The sequence below is a fragment of the Canis lupus genome, chromosome X (assembly GCF_003254725.2).
Source record: "Canis lupus dingo isolate Sandy chromosome X, ASM325472v2, whole genome shotgun sequence".
Taxonomy (NCBI): domain Eukaryota; kingdom Metazoa; phylum Chordata; class Mammalia; order Carnivora; family Canidae; genus Canis; species Canis lupus.
In genome coordinates, this window is record NC_064281.1 from 102,053,874 (window position 1) to 102,067,830 (window position 13,957).

Here is a 13,957-nt window from a genome sequence, read left to right on the forward strand (position 1 = left end):
TATTTTCAGAGAAGCAATGAATGGAGCTTCTTGGATTTGAGAGTTACAAATAAGACTCATTGACCTTTTTCCTCTAAAATGATGCCACCTCTTTATAAGTCATCCCTCCTCACTCACCTCTGGTTTCAAAGTTCTTGAAATGTGTGACCACAGCTGTAGTAACATATCTTGCTACAAGATGGATTTCATGTGGTCCCAGTTCCTGATCAGCAAAAGTAATGACTTCAGTCTCTTTGCGGGGTTCTGTTATCTCTAACTTTGGGTACTTGTCTTTCCACTTTTCTAGTAAAGTGAAATCTTCTCCACTTGCTGTAAGGTTTTTATTTTTTCCTTTGGTTATAGAGCTAATTCTTTCTTCCCATATTTTAAGCAAGCTTTTCTCATCCTTTTGTTCTTCAGACATTCTAGACAAAGGCTCTGCCTTTGATATAAAAATTGGCTTCATTGTTTCTATACTTTCATTAATATGTGGGGTTTGACTTGGAAGGTCATAACTCAATAGCATGGTATTAACAATATTTTCGGCAGCTACACATATTTTAAGTGGAGAAACTGTTGTCTGCATTTGGTTTGGCTTAAGAACTGGTTTGGGCAGCTCATAGTGAAGAACTCTTGGATTTTTACTTTCTTCCATTTCTATAAAGGACGTGGGGTGCTGTGATGCTGCTTCCACAGAGTCACTGGATTTCTGAGATAGTTTTTGTAAGACATTGTCTTCTGGGAGAGAGCTGTTTGCCTTCACAGATTGATCAAAATGGCTGAGGCCTTGGCCTTCACTTCTACAATATAATGGTTTAAGTTCTGATTCAAGTTCTTCCAATGGCTCTGTGGTTTTAGGAGTATCTTCTACAGAGTATCTGACATACGAAGGTAGATTTGATGACGTCTTCTCCTTTGCTTTTCTATCTTCCTCTGAATACAAAAATAAGCTAGGGATTTGTGGAAGATCATCCCCACAGCTAACTCCCTTTGACTTTGAAGTGAACATTTCCACCCCTGTTGCAAATCTGGGCCAACTGGCAGTGTAGGCATTTTCAGCTACTTGGGGCAGATTTTGCTTTGGATGGCTTTTGATCTTCGACTCATAGAAGTGAGTACACTGGTCCATCAGTGTGCTGATGAGCTGACTTGCCACAATGTTTTCTTCAAATGTGCTAATTGAAGATGGTTCCATTTGGCATTTTCCTTTGTCTAACCTGTTTTTAATTATACCAAGCATGTCATTGACAGTGTTAGCAGTATAAGTAAGCAGTTCTGAATGGAACGAGTGAAGCTGTTGAAGGGTGTTGTGCGTGTCCTCCTGGGAAATCATATTACTTGATTTAGATTCCTTAGGAAACTTATACGGTGGTTGTAACTTGGGCAGTATTGTTTTCATTAATGGCTTCTGTTGGACAGCAAAAAAGTTTTCAATAGGTATTTTCGCAATTTCAGAAAAGGCATACATAGAGATATGTTTAAACTGTAGGTCTGCAAATGATTCTAAGGTGTTCAGAACCCCTTCCATGATCTCTTGAGCAATTCGGTGGCTAAAGCCCTCACATATTTTGTCTTCCAACTTTGTGTGATATATAGGAATACTGTTGAGGTTGGTTGTTTTTAAGGAGCCACACTGACTTCTAGTAGTAGTTTCTTTCTTGGTTTCTAGCATTTCTTTACCATCTGTTATGAACATCTGAGTCATGAAGTATACCTCTAATTTTTCTAATAGCTTTTTAACAATTTCCTGACCAAATATATTAATTTGTGCTTGGGAGCCCTCAGCTCCAGAAGCAGCTCTTTTAAAGTTATGGTACCTGCTTTCACAAGCCTCAAGAGGTAAGGAATTTAAAAGTGAAACAGATTGTTCTAATTCCTTTGTTTTCATTGAAATTTCATTCAAAACAGTCTCAGCTATCATCAATAGTTTATATTTTTCATTTTCCATGTCATTTGATTCTGTTTGCCATTTATCAAACATTTGTCTAAAAATATCTTCTTTAGGGAAGATTTTCTCTAGCGGAGAAGAAACATTCTCCAAAGAGAAATGGGGCTCTGGATTTGCAAGAGAGATTGTCCTAAAACTCCCCTGTGAAAGTTTGAGATCATGTGAGTATGAGCCTTTTATTTGGCTGGCCAAATTTTCATTCTTTGTAGTATATAATCCTTGCAAAACTGCATTAACTATTTTACTTGCTGTCATGATTTGATCAGAAGTTAAAGTGTTTACATTTACCATTAGTCTATTTTGCCTCACCTTTTCAAATTCATTCAGAATTGTTTCCAGAATATTGATTATTATATCCTTGGCATACATTTTTAGTTCCGCAGTGGGGAGTTTTGTTCTCACTAAGGAGTTTTTGGCATCTCCTGTTGATACCAGGTATGGCAGACCAATGGCAGTATTGGACTGACTGCCTCTGAAAGTCCTCTCCCTAGGACTTAACTTGGACTTGCTTTTGGCTTTAGCACCACTAGGTCCTAGTTGTGGTTTTGTTCCAGATTTAGGTGAAGAGATAACGTTTGATTTTGCTTTGAGGTTTGTTCTAAAACTTACATTAGGGCTCCCTTTCGAACTAGAACTGCATGGTCTCAGAGATTGCACTCCATCAGACTGATCTTTAGGGGACAAATTCTCTTCTAGATACGGCAAAACAAAATTTGTGATCTTTTTGAGGACCTTTTGGACCAATTCTTCACCCACTCGTGATGGAGAAAATTGCAACAAGGTGTTTTCTAATGAAGTGACACTTCTGATGCCTGTGTAAGGATAAATTTGCAGTATCCCATGTTCAAGGGGAACACTTCTTTCTGCTTGTTTCAATTCCTGAAAGCATGTTGGATTCACCAGTAATTCATCATGGCCAGATACTTCCAATTCTCCCTTGGTCTCATTCTTTTCATATAAGGATGTCATTACTATTGAAAACATTTTTCTGAAAATACTTTCAACTATGTCATTTGCAACGTTGTTTATATGTGACTGCAAGGTTTTCTTCTGTGTTGCTGCTGTTTTCATTTTAGAATCAAATGTAAAGTGGGGGGGTTCGTTAAATGGAGGCCAATTGTCTATGTCTTCCATTACCCTTTGATACACCTTCTTTAAAATTTCCTTAACTGCACTTAACAAAGCAGTTGTTTTTTCCTGTTTAGATTCTCCATTTCTAAATATTTCTTCCAAAACCCTTCTCAGGTTTTCTGCTTCTGACATAATTCGGTTTTGATATGGGTATTTTGAAAAAAGAGACAGTTCAGCGTTGTCTTCCATCTTTCTTTGACCCGGCAATATTTCATTTTGTACAGCTAGTTGCATAAACAGGCTAGAATTCTGCTGTGAGTAAAACCTACTCGTCTTTAAAGATATTTTATCATGTAAACTCTTTAAGATGTTGTTGACAGTTTCACTTGCAATTATGTTTTCTTGGAATGAAGTATTGTTTGGATATGAATACATCTTTTGGATTTCTATATCTATGTCATTTTTTATAAGCATCAAAATGGTACTGGTGATTATGTCAGCATAATCCCTAAGACTGGCTTGTGATATATGAATTGCAGGTCCATGTTTTTCCCTGTAATTAGAAAATGTGTAATCTGTGACCTCTTGACCAAGAATGGTTCTAGCTGTTGAGATTTTTAGTATATTCACATCCGATGACATTTGGTTTGTTTCAAGAATTGCACTATTGTTTTGCTTACACTTTGTAAATTCTGGGCCAACATATGTTTTTTCTGTAGAATCAGTATCAGGAGTAAGTAGCAAATTAATTCTTTCTGTGGCAAAAGATTTTAATCTATTCAAAATGGGTTTAGTAATGAAGTGAACATTTTCCTCATATGGGTTGGAAGCAGATTTCTTGGCATCTTGTTTTTTAAGTACAGTTGTCTGATTATCATCAGAATAAACTGATTTCAGCTGTACATCTCTTCCCTTTCTTGCATATGGAAATATCACCTCATTCATTGAGTCTGCAACAGGAGATTGTCGATGCTCTGCTTTGGGAAATGCATCAGAAAATGTCAGGGGCAATTTCAGAGAAATAGAATCCTTTGCATTTATGCCAAGCATGATAGCAGAAGTGAGATTTTGAAGAACAATATCCACCATATCACTGGAAATCATAGTGACACACGACTTAGGAACTAAAAGCATTGAAATAGTCTTATTTACACACTTGGGGTTTGTTGCAGAGTTTGCTTCTAAATGTTTCCCACTTATGTTAAATTTATTAAGAGTAGACGCAGCAAGTAGGAGATTATTCTCATCTAGTGTTTTCTCACAGATGTCACTTAAGATACTCCTAATAGTATCTAGTATTTGCAATTGAAGTTTTTTTTGATAATCACTTTTATTGAACAGCTTTTCAACAATATGTTCTGGCTGATCTGGATTAATCTCTCTGTCAAATAGGTTTTTTTCATATTTGCCTTTAGTAGACACAATACTTAACACTGTGTTAACAATCTGACTTGGGATACTGTCAGAAACCACAATATTGTGGATTAAGAGTGGACTTTTTGTTTCTTTATCTAACTCACGTTTGATTTCTTGTAAAATTTGTCTAGCCACTTCTGTTGCATATGTATTTAATTTACAGGCAGTCAGTTGACATATTGAGGTGGTCTTTCCTGATTTGTTATGATCCACTAAGCAATAGGAAAACTGTTCATCAGAATAGGAATCTTTGGTTGATAGCCATGGTTGGCTTAAAGCAGTCTCATCCTCCCATAGAGGCAAAGCCAATGGAATTGTGAAGCTGATATGAGGACAAAAGAGAGCCGTCACTTTGGAAGTAGCAAATGTTTCTAAATTTGTTAAAACTGACTGTATAATACCTTCAACTACATTCCTTTTGGTCATTTTACCACTACTAAATGTGGACTGAAATGTACATGGATTTCTGTCCAATGTGGTAGAGTGAAGAGAGGCCTTTTCTCCACTGGCATATTCAGGAAAAGAGGTATTTCCTGGGTAGGTGATAGTGTTATATGTATTTTCACTTGCACTTCTATCTGTTATGACAGCAGAATAAAGTTTTTGAAGTATGGTTCTAAGAACGTTATCTGCAACAACGGTTACGTCTGCCTCAGACACTAAAAGATCCATTCTTTTATCCATAGATTGAATTGATTTTTGAGCAACTGGCTTATCACCAGGATGAGGAATGTCACATAAATAGGATTGGGAGAGAGTAAGCACATTTAATTGATCAATTAAGTCATTCTGAAAAATTTCATTCAAAATATTTCTTATAATGGGCACAACTGGGGACTTTCCTGGCTCATTGAGTTCTACTTCAATTTTTTTAAATGTCCTTTCTAGTTCCCATTGCATAAGAGATTCTGGTTTAGTCTCTTCTGGTGAGATTTCCTCTCCAGCACTTTCTTTCTCTATATCTGCAGGATCATCTAGATGTGACTCTGGGTCAGCCCCTCCTGGAAGAAAATTTCCATAAGTTGGCCTGTATCTGTAATTTTCAATCTCTTGCTCTTCTGGTTCAGTTTCATTAAATATATGAGGGGCCCCTGCATCTAAAATTAGATTGACTAGATTCTTAAGCACTTCTTTATCTTGTAGTGGCTTGGTTATACATGTTTCCAAATATGGCAAGCTTACATTTAATTCCTTTTGAATAGCCTTCAAAATAGTACTTGATACTTTCTTTGCATGCATGTATAAAGCAGACTGCAATTGTTTTTCACGTGTGTTTGTACAGATGTTGATACTTTCACTTTCCCAGTACCTCTTACTGCTCTTTTTATTTTCATTGATTATAGCGCCCAGAGTTTCTAAATTTCTTTTGGCAAACTCTTTCAACTTAGCAAAAACCATTTCAAAGATACTGGAAACCATGACTTCCAGTTTATTTGGGTACTTTTCTTTTGTGGTCCCTGGTTTGGGGGCAGTTGTCTTTCCCTTGTCGTTAGTCACCCCTTGACTACCTGGCTGGATCACACTGGACACCATGCTAGAGATTATGTCAGAGCATCTGCCCATTTCCTCAATAAGCAAAGCAAATGATATGCTGTCAGTATCAATATATTCTGAGATATTTTTAAATTCTGAATTTGTGAAAATGTGATCCATCTCAACACTACATAATTTTCTAATGACATCTTCTAGAATTATACAAGAAATGAGCTGAATATTAGACTGCAATGCAGTTGTTCTCAAATTCTTGATCCACTCTCTGTTTTGTTCATCAGATAGGGGAGAGCATGGATGGTCTCCTATGAGCTTGTGTATCATATCATATAAAGTATCCCCAATTCTGTCTAACACTTGCAATCCGGTACATTTGTGAACTTCCTCTAGCATATGAGGACTTTGAGAAGGCACAAGTTTTTGTTGATCATTGTCAGAAGTTTCATATGAGACTTTAGACCTTACCTTATCTGAAGGGAGCAGAACATTGCTTTTACCTGTATTTCCACTCAACAGTTCATAAATGCAAGCTGCTAATGAACCTGTCATAATGTCATTGTTTAGCTTTGTGACAAAAGAGTCTAATTCCTTTTCATTGTCAGCAAAAATTCCTGTATCAATAAAGCCTTTGGGAGGGTCACTCTTCCCAAGATTTAGATTTTTCTTATTGTATTTCAGTTCTTTCTGCATAGCATCCAAAACAATTTTTACCACTTTAGTTGTGTAAGTACTAAGGTAATATTGAAATGAAGATTTCTTGTCAGGTGCAGGTTTCGAATGGTCCACAGGGCTTTCTGGTTTAAGGTGGTTTTGCAATTTTGGACTAATAAATGAGTTCAGCTTCTTAAAAATTGTGTAAGTGATCTTATCATTAATGTGAACTGCAGGTTCAGGTGTTGATTTAGTTTCTTCAGGTTCTAACCAGGGATGTTTTGTAGGGTCTGTGTCAAGTACAGATAAAAATTTCATCTTCCTTTTACTCTCCAGCCGTATTTCTAAAGGCTCTTCATTTGGTATGTCAGCATTATCTAGAGGAGTTTGAGGTACTGATGAAGAATGTCTGATAATGTGACTATAAGCTATGTGAAGTATTTTTAATACAGCATCTACAATTTCTTGAGCTACTATTTGGATTTCTGACACAGAGAACATCTGGTTCATCCATTCTTGATTGGACAGATCTTGTGGGCTTCCTGAGGTAAGAAGTGAAGCTTTCTTATCATTTTTATAATCGAAGTGACCAGAGGGCCCAGAAGATATGTCTTGGAGCATCTGTGCTAAAATACTTGTAATTATATTTTCTGAGGCTTTTTGTATTTGATGCTTTTCCTCTTGGCTGAAAAGCAAAAGGTCTTTATTCAAGCATGGCTTGTCCTTAAAAAGGCCCTTATTACCAGAAGCTGGAAGGTCAGTCTTTAATCCCCATTTGTAAAATGCTACTTGGTCTTGATAAGCTGGTTTTGTAGGTGAGTTCACATTTCTTTTGTACTTCAAATCAGCATTTTCCCTTGTTAACCAGTGATCAGAAACCTGTTCTTGTAATTTTGCCTTTTCATCTTTGATAGATGAAATCAGTACATTTTCCACAATCTTGTCTATTTCTTTGTTTTCATCTTCAGAATAAAGAACCATGCCAGGAACATTAATGGGTGAAAAGAGACATCCATGTCTAGAATCATTAGCTGTTCTGGTGCTGGCGAGTCTGTGCTCTTCCTCAGGGCCAGAAAGACTACTCAGTCCGGGGTATCTTCTCTTTTGAACATCTGTTTTTTCTGGTTTCTGATGTAACTGAGTCAAGACATCATCAAGTAGATGAAGGATGATGACTGTTTCCTCAGATGCAATGAGTTTCTCATTATTAAGTCCAATTTGTATATAATTTAGTATAGTGCTGATTGCTTCCTCTATATAACCAACCAGAGAGGATTGAGAAAAAATATTTGACACCAAGTTTTGTATGTGTTCTTTGCCAATCAAATTGGCTGCGTCAGGTTCAGCACTGGATTTCCTTTTGCTGGCTCTTTGAAGGAACATATATACTGGATCTTCCCTGTGTTGCCGATAAGCAAGGTCAGTCGTGATTTCAAGATGAGCAAGTTCATTTTGCTTAGAAGATGCAAGAGCTGCCAACTTTTCTAAAATCACGTGAATCATATCCTCTGCAATACCACTCATGTTCTCCACAGTGTAAGGCAGTGAAGCTTTTGAAGTTTTTTCTTCTGAAGACATGAAATGTTCCCTACTGGCTGTTAAGTCTGATTTAAAGTGAACTGACTGATTTTCTTGCGAAAATAACTCAATACATGTTTTCTCAACTGCAGACTGTAGCTTCTCAAGCACATTTTCCATAATTTCAGCTGCTGCTGAAGAGATATTGACACTGGGGAGCAAGTCTCCTTTGTCAGTGTCAGTGTGATCAACCAAAGTTTCGGCGGTAACAGAAGTGAGAGTGGGGATGGTCTTGGTTAATTCAGACACCATTTCATGAAGTATATTTTCTAAAATTGACTCAGATTCCTCTTTTAGGTGATATTTAAAGTTATTAAAAACATTCTTTAACTCCTGTATCTCATTTACAACTTTTGGTTTTTCATCAGAAGACAGTGGGTGTTCTAAGCCATCTGTTTTAGTGGTAGCATCTTCAGATTTCTTTGTACCTGTTTCAGTCCGTGTGAAAAGGTGACTATCGAGTTTATAGGTTGTAAGCTTGGGGGGTTCAGCAGTCTTATCATATTTAGGTTCAGAGGTTTTAGGTTGTTCTTTCCTGTGATGTGTTTTCCCTGTAACTGTTCTTTCTTTGTGGGCAGAAGATTGTTTTACGGGTGCCACTGGTTGCCCTACTGACCTGTCAGCTGTGTCTGCACAGGCCTCTGCCTGAAATTTTGCTGCCTGAATGCTTGTTTCATATAGAAGCATTTCACTGCATGTGCTGCAGAAACTCATACTACTGGAAGAGAGGGTAGTGTCATCAGGCATTGGGTATGCAATATTTTGCAACCTTTCTTCATATTTTGTGATGGCTGGATATAATACACTGGTTACTGCAGCCACAACCCAGGTCATTATATTATGAACTATACTGTTCAGTTCTTCTGAAGTTACCTGGAAAGGAGGTAAGCAGGACACAAGGGAAATCACATATGAATTTACTCTATTGTAAGGACAGGGGCTAACCTTTCATTCCTTTATCAAACAATACATAGCTAGAATCCAGCTATGGTGTGTAGAGAGAACACAGGAAAGGATCTATTTATTTATTTTTTATTTATTTTATTTTTGGAAAGGATCTATTTAGATGAAGAGATTAATTTCAAGTTGGTTTATTCTCTGTGGCTATAATCTATTCTTTTGAATAAGATTCCCTTTGATTCAAAATCCCTTGGAACATTGATTTTCAGCATTTATTGCTGAGCATAAATGGATTCCTGGTTAAAAAATAAAGATAAGTGGGTGTCTAGGCTCACAGAACACAAATGCTCTGGCAAGAAGTAAGACTGCGTTGATGATCCAAGTCATATTTCTTAAAAATAAAAACCAGATTATCTCTAACACAAAACAAATTTGCAGTCAAAACATTTATATGCCTTTGCAGAGATAGCCTCCTTTTATGTAGGCATCTGTCCTGCTAGTAGATAAGAGTGAAAAAGTACCACAGTGGAGGGGTCAGCCTGTGGCCTCTGTGGCCTGCCTGTTGCTGCCTTCCTGTCAGTTCACTGTGTTTTCATATATGCAGATAACTACAGCTACGTGTTAGGGATTAATTAATGGTCAACAACTAGCACTGATGATTTGGGGAAAATGAACAGGCTTTGGGTCCAGCAAAAGGTTATCAGTGTCAACTGTTTTGGGGAGGGAGGCAGAGGATGGTTCATGAAGAAACACATTCATTTAGGTTGAAAAGGCTGAGCTAGAACTGGGATGGACTCAAAGAGCCAGAAGGCTGAGCAGTAGAGGGAAGCCTTCACCATGAGCTGAAGTAGAAACCCAGAGGGACCAGGCCTAAATGGCCTTTCCCTCAATGGTTAATTGTACTTATGGTCACAGCTTAGACTGGACTGGAGGCAGATGAAAAGTGTACCTGCAAAACTCTCTACTGGCTTATGTACTTCTACTTATTGTAGATATATTTTAGGAACTTAAAAATCCTCCTGCCTATAATAAAATAGTATGTTTTTAAGTTATTGTTACCCTCAAGACAGCCAGATCAAGAATGCATACCTTCTACAGAAACTCATTTCTCAAAGCTGTGGATGCAAGTCAGTGGCCACAAAGGCTGGATGCCTGGCATTCTGGCTATGCATTATTTGATATCCTGGCATTTGGGCACCAGCTTCCCTATAATGTGGTGGTTGTCTCCCAGTTACCTTCAAAGTTAGCTTCCAGATTATTCAGGTTTAGGCTAATATTCAATGAAAAGTTAACACTTTGTCGTATGTAGCACATCTTTCCTGATCCATTAGAGAAGGTCTGAGAACCACTCCAGGAAAAGCCATTTTTTTTCCACTTCAGTTCCCAAATCTTTTAATGCATTTTTATTGTTATTAAATACACAGACCATAAAATGTACCATTTTACCATTTTAAAGCATACAGTTCAGTGGCATTAAGCATGCTCTCAATGTTGTGCAAACATCACCACTATCTGGTTCTCTTAATGCATTCTTTGTCACCTACTGCACCGACTAGAAAATGGCTGTTGAGTTTGAAAAACATAGTTTGGGAAAACAACATATGGTTGAAAAACACTTGTTTTACATAAATGTGTCCTAAATTAAACACTTCCAGGAATAACCGCTAAACATTAATAGGTAAGTTACTTACCTTCTTGGGCTAAATTGGTCCAAATCTGTTCTAATACATAGTAGCTAAGAATTTCAATATATATCATTTTCTTAATACCAGAGAAAAAGTACAGAAGACCCACACTCTTACTCTTAAGGTAGCTGAGAAGAGGCATTTTCAACCTTGATATATATAAAATAGGAGCATTCCTAAAGTTTTTAATGAAATGAAATGTGATAAACAGAATCTGATTTTCAGCTTCTTTTCACTATACTATTAAACCAAGAAATATCCTTTTGGTGCCAGAAGTCTAGGTCTTTGTGTTTGTTGCATGTTCTCTGAATTGAGCAGTGTATAGGTGAAAGAATGTGTAGGTGCACTATTCCCCTGAACCCCTCTCGTATTCATGAGTTGGGGCTCATGTTCACCTTCATCTTTACTTGGTCTAAGTTGCAGTTCTCAGGTGACCAGGTCCCTTCTCTTGATGGAGTACCATCCTAAGATTTTTCTTACTCTCGGAAAAATTAAGAGACAAATCTAGGCATCCTGGCTCACATGCCCAAGGGACAGGATGCTCAGCCCTAAAGCCAGATCTCAGTGGTCTGCAAAGGCATTTCCCTTGATGGCTTCCCATTATGGAGTGGGTTTGTGGTATTTGATGCTTTTCTCAAGATAACTAAATCTCCTAGTGCTCCCTCAACCTATCTTCCTGAGCCCTCTGCCCAAAGGGCCAATAACAGTAATTTTGGACCTCTGCAAAACTCCAGATTAACTGAGAGTGAAAGTTGAGAAGAGAAGAAGGCAAAGAGGGAGACTGACTAATGTCAACAGATGATTTTGCTCATTTTGTGATTCACAGATTTTTATCTAATTTCATATTATAAAATATCCTTAACGTGTTGCTTTATCAATGAATTTCATCGTACATACTTTTTCTTGACAGCCATTCTGTTGTCTGAAAAGTAAAAAGAAATTGATTTTATTACTTCTGATCAATAATTTATCTAATGACCCCCCCCCCCAAATTCCTAAACATTGAATCAGATTATCTCCTTTGTGCTTGGGAGAATTTTTTTCTGTCTAGCAATTCACAAAAAATAATAAGCTTTATTTTTTGCCTAATCCCCCTATTTAGCCTCCTACTTAGATATTGGCCTGTAGGTATAGGACATGCTCCATTACTCACAGGAGTAGAATGATAGCTGAATACACAGTAGAATAGTAAACAGCTGCTGCATAAACTAATGTCTCTTTAATATTACTATTCATGAACTACTTAGCCATGTTTGTTTTCATAGTGGGTTGGGAAGAGCATGGGGTTGGGCACAAGGGGGCCCACTAGTCCTTTCTGCCTGTTCCTCTTCATCAGAGCTTCCTGATAACCTGCTTTTTGCCCACCTCCTCAAAATTGCTAGTCTTCTCCCCTCACCCAATAGTAGGAAAAGATCCATGGATTAAAATAATGGGTTTCTAATCATATGCAACACCAAATTAGATATAGCCATTTTCTAGGTATAATATTCTATTCACTGTTTTTAATGTTTTTATTTTTTATTTTTTAATTTTTTAAAAAAGATTGTATTTATTAGAGAGGGAGAGAGAGAGAGAGAGAGAGAGAGAGAGAGAGAGAGGCAGAGATACAGGCAGAGGAGAAGCAGGCTCCAAGCAGGGAGCCTGACATATAGGGCTGGATCAAGGACTCCAGGATCACACCCTGGGTTGAAGGCGGGGCTAAATCGCTAAACCACCCGGGCTGCCCTAAAGTTTTTATTTTAATCACACAGTGCTCATCTTAATCCCTATCACCTATTTCACTCATCCCTCCCACCCCCTTCCCTCCAGTAACCATCCTTTTGTTCTCTATAGTTAAGAGTCTGTTTCTTGATTTGCCTGTCTTTTTTCCCTTTGCTATTTGCTTTGTTTCTTAAATTCCACATATAAATGAAATCATATGGTATTTATCTTCCTCTGGCTGACTTATTTCACTTGGCATTATACTCTCTAGCTCCATCCATGTCATTGCAATCTATTATATGTTTTAATCAAAATTATTTATTATCATTTACCAAATGTAAACAAAAATATATTCTACTAAATTGTAGCAAGAGAACAATACAATCATGTAAATTATAGAATACTTTAAAAGGTTAAAAAAGTCCCGAGACTCTAATTACAATTTATTTTCATATTTTCCTGCCTACATGGATCACTTGCCTTTTTTCTTCCTGACCTTCCTAAAGGAAAAAGGGTACTCTATCTTCATTTTTACTTGGCCTTACTGTGTTCTCAAAATTACTTTTTTCCCCAAGGCCTACAATTCAATTTTGAGAAATACAGTTCATCTCTGAAATTACAACCTAATTCCTAGTAGGAAAAGAAAAACTTATGGGTCTCAGCTGGGGTGAGGGAGCAGTAGCCCATCCTCAGATTACTACTTTTTTTGTAATGAGGAACCTGTAACATGAATGCTGATGTTGGTGATACAGTTCCTATCTTTTGGCTTTATTTTTCTAAGACTGTTTCTTAGGCCAACTCCAGCACAATTTCTTCTTGTAGGTCCTCTGGAACCTAATGCATCCAGATTCTTTTTTTCTGCTTTCTCTACCTCACACTACAGGCAGCAAGTGGAACCCAGAGTGTCCTGTGTATTTGTTGCTACCTGTCCCCACAGGCTTTCTGCCCCCAAAACATGCATTTAGATAAAAGGAAATGGCAAAGAACTGAAAACAAAACTAACCAGACAGATGAGAAAGACTCATATAAGGCCACTAGAAAATAGTTGTAATATCAGGTACAATCTACAGTTCACAAAAAATTATCAGATTCTTGGACAGAACATGCAATTGAACAGAAACATGCAAATGAACTTGCTGTTACATTGGAAAGTTCCATCATCATTCCAGGAGTGACATGGTATTTCATCTACTTTTCCCTAGTCTTAGGTGGTTTTCCTCAATAGGTTGATGCTACTAGAGGAAACTGTCTAAGATTTAGGTCATCTGTACTGCTAACTTCCTACTTCTTAAATAAAGTGGGCAGTGATATTAATAACCATTAGTTCAGAAGCCCCAAAGAGAAGACACACTTTTTTCACAGTTTAACTTGTCATATCACAAAACTATAAATACACCTTTTTGCTTCTGACCTTCTCCATACAAACTCACTTTAGTCCAGAAGATAACTTAAAAGATACCACATGGTTGGCCAGCCCCCCCTTGAGGATTAATGTGACAAACCCAAGTTTTAGTCTGCCTAATGATGAATATCTAAT

At 37.4% G+C, this 13,957-nt stretch overlaps 1 protein-coding gene across 1 annotated transcript in view; it reads right to left on the minus strand.

The window, feature by feature from the left end:
- LOC112649071 (fibrous sheath-interacting protein 2-like) overlaps positions 1–13,957 on the minus strand; it is a 75,323-nt gene that overhangs the window by 26,557 nt on the left and 34,809 nt on the right. Inside the window, exons 14-15 of the mRNA XM_035712330.2 lie at positions 11,617–11,641; positions 118–9,007 (exon numbers count right to left, since the gene is read on the minus strand). Coding sequence (XP_035568223.1) covers positions 118–9,007; positions 11,617–11,641 — 8,915 coding nt within the window. The remainder of the gene's footprint in view (positions 1–117; positions 9,008–11,616; positions 11,642–13,957) is intronic.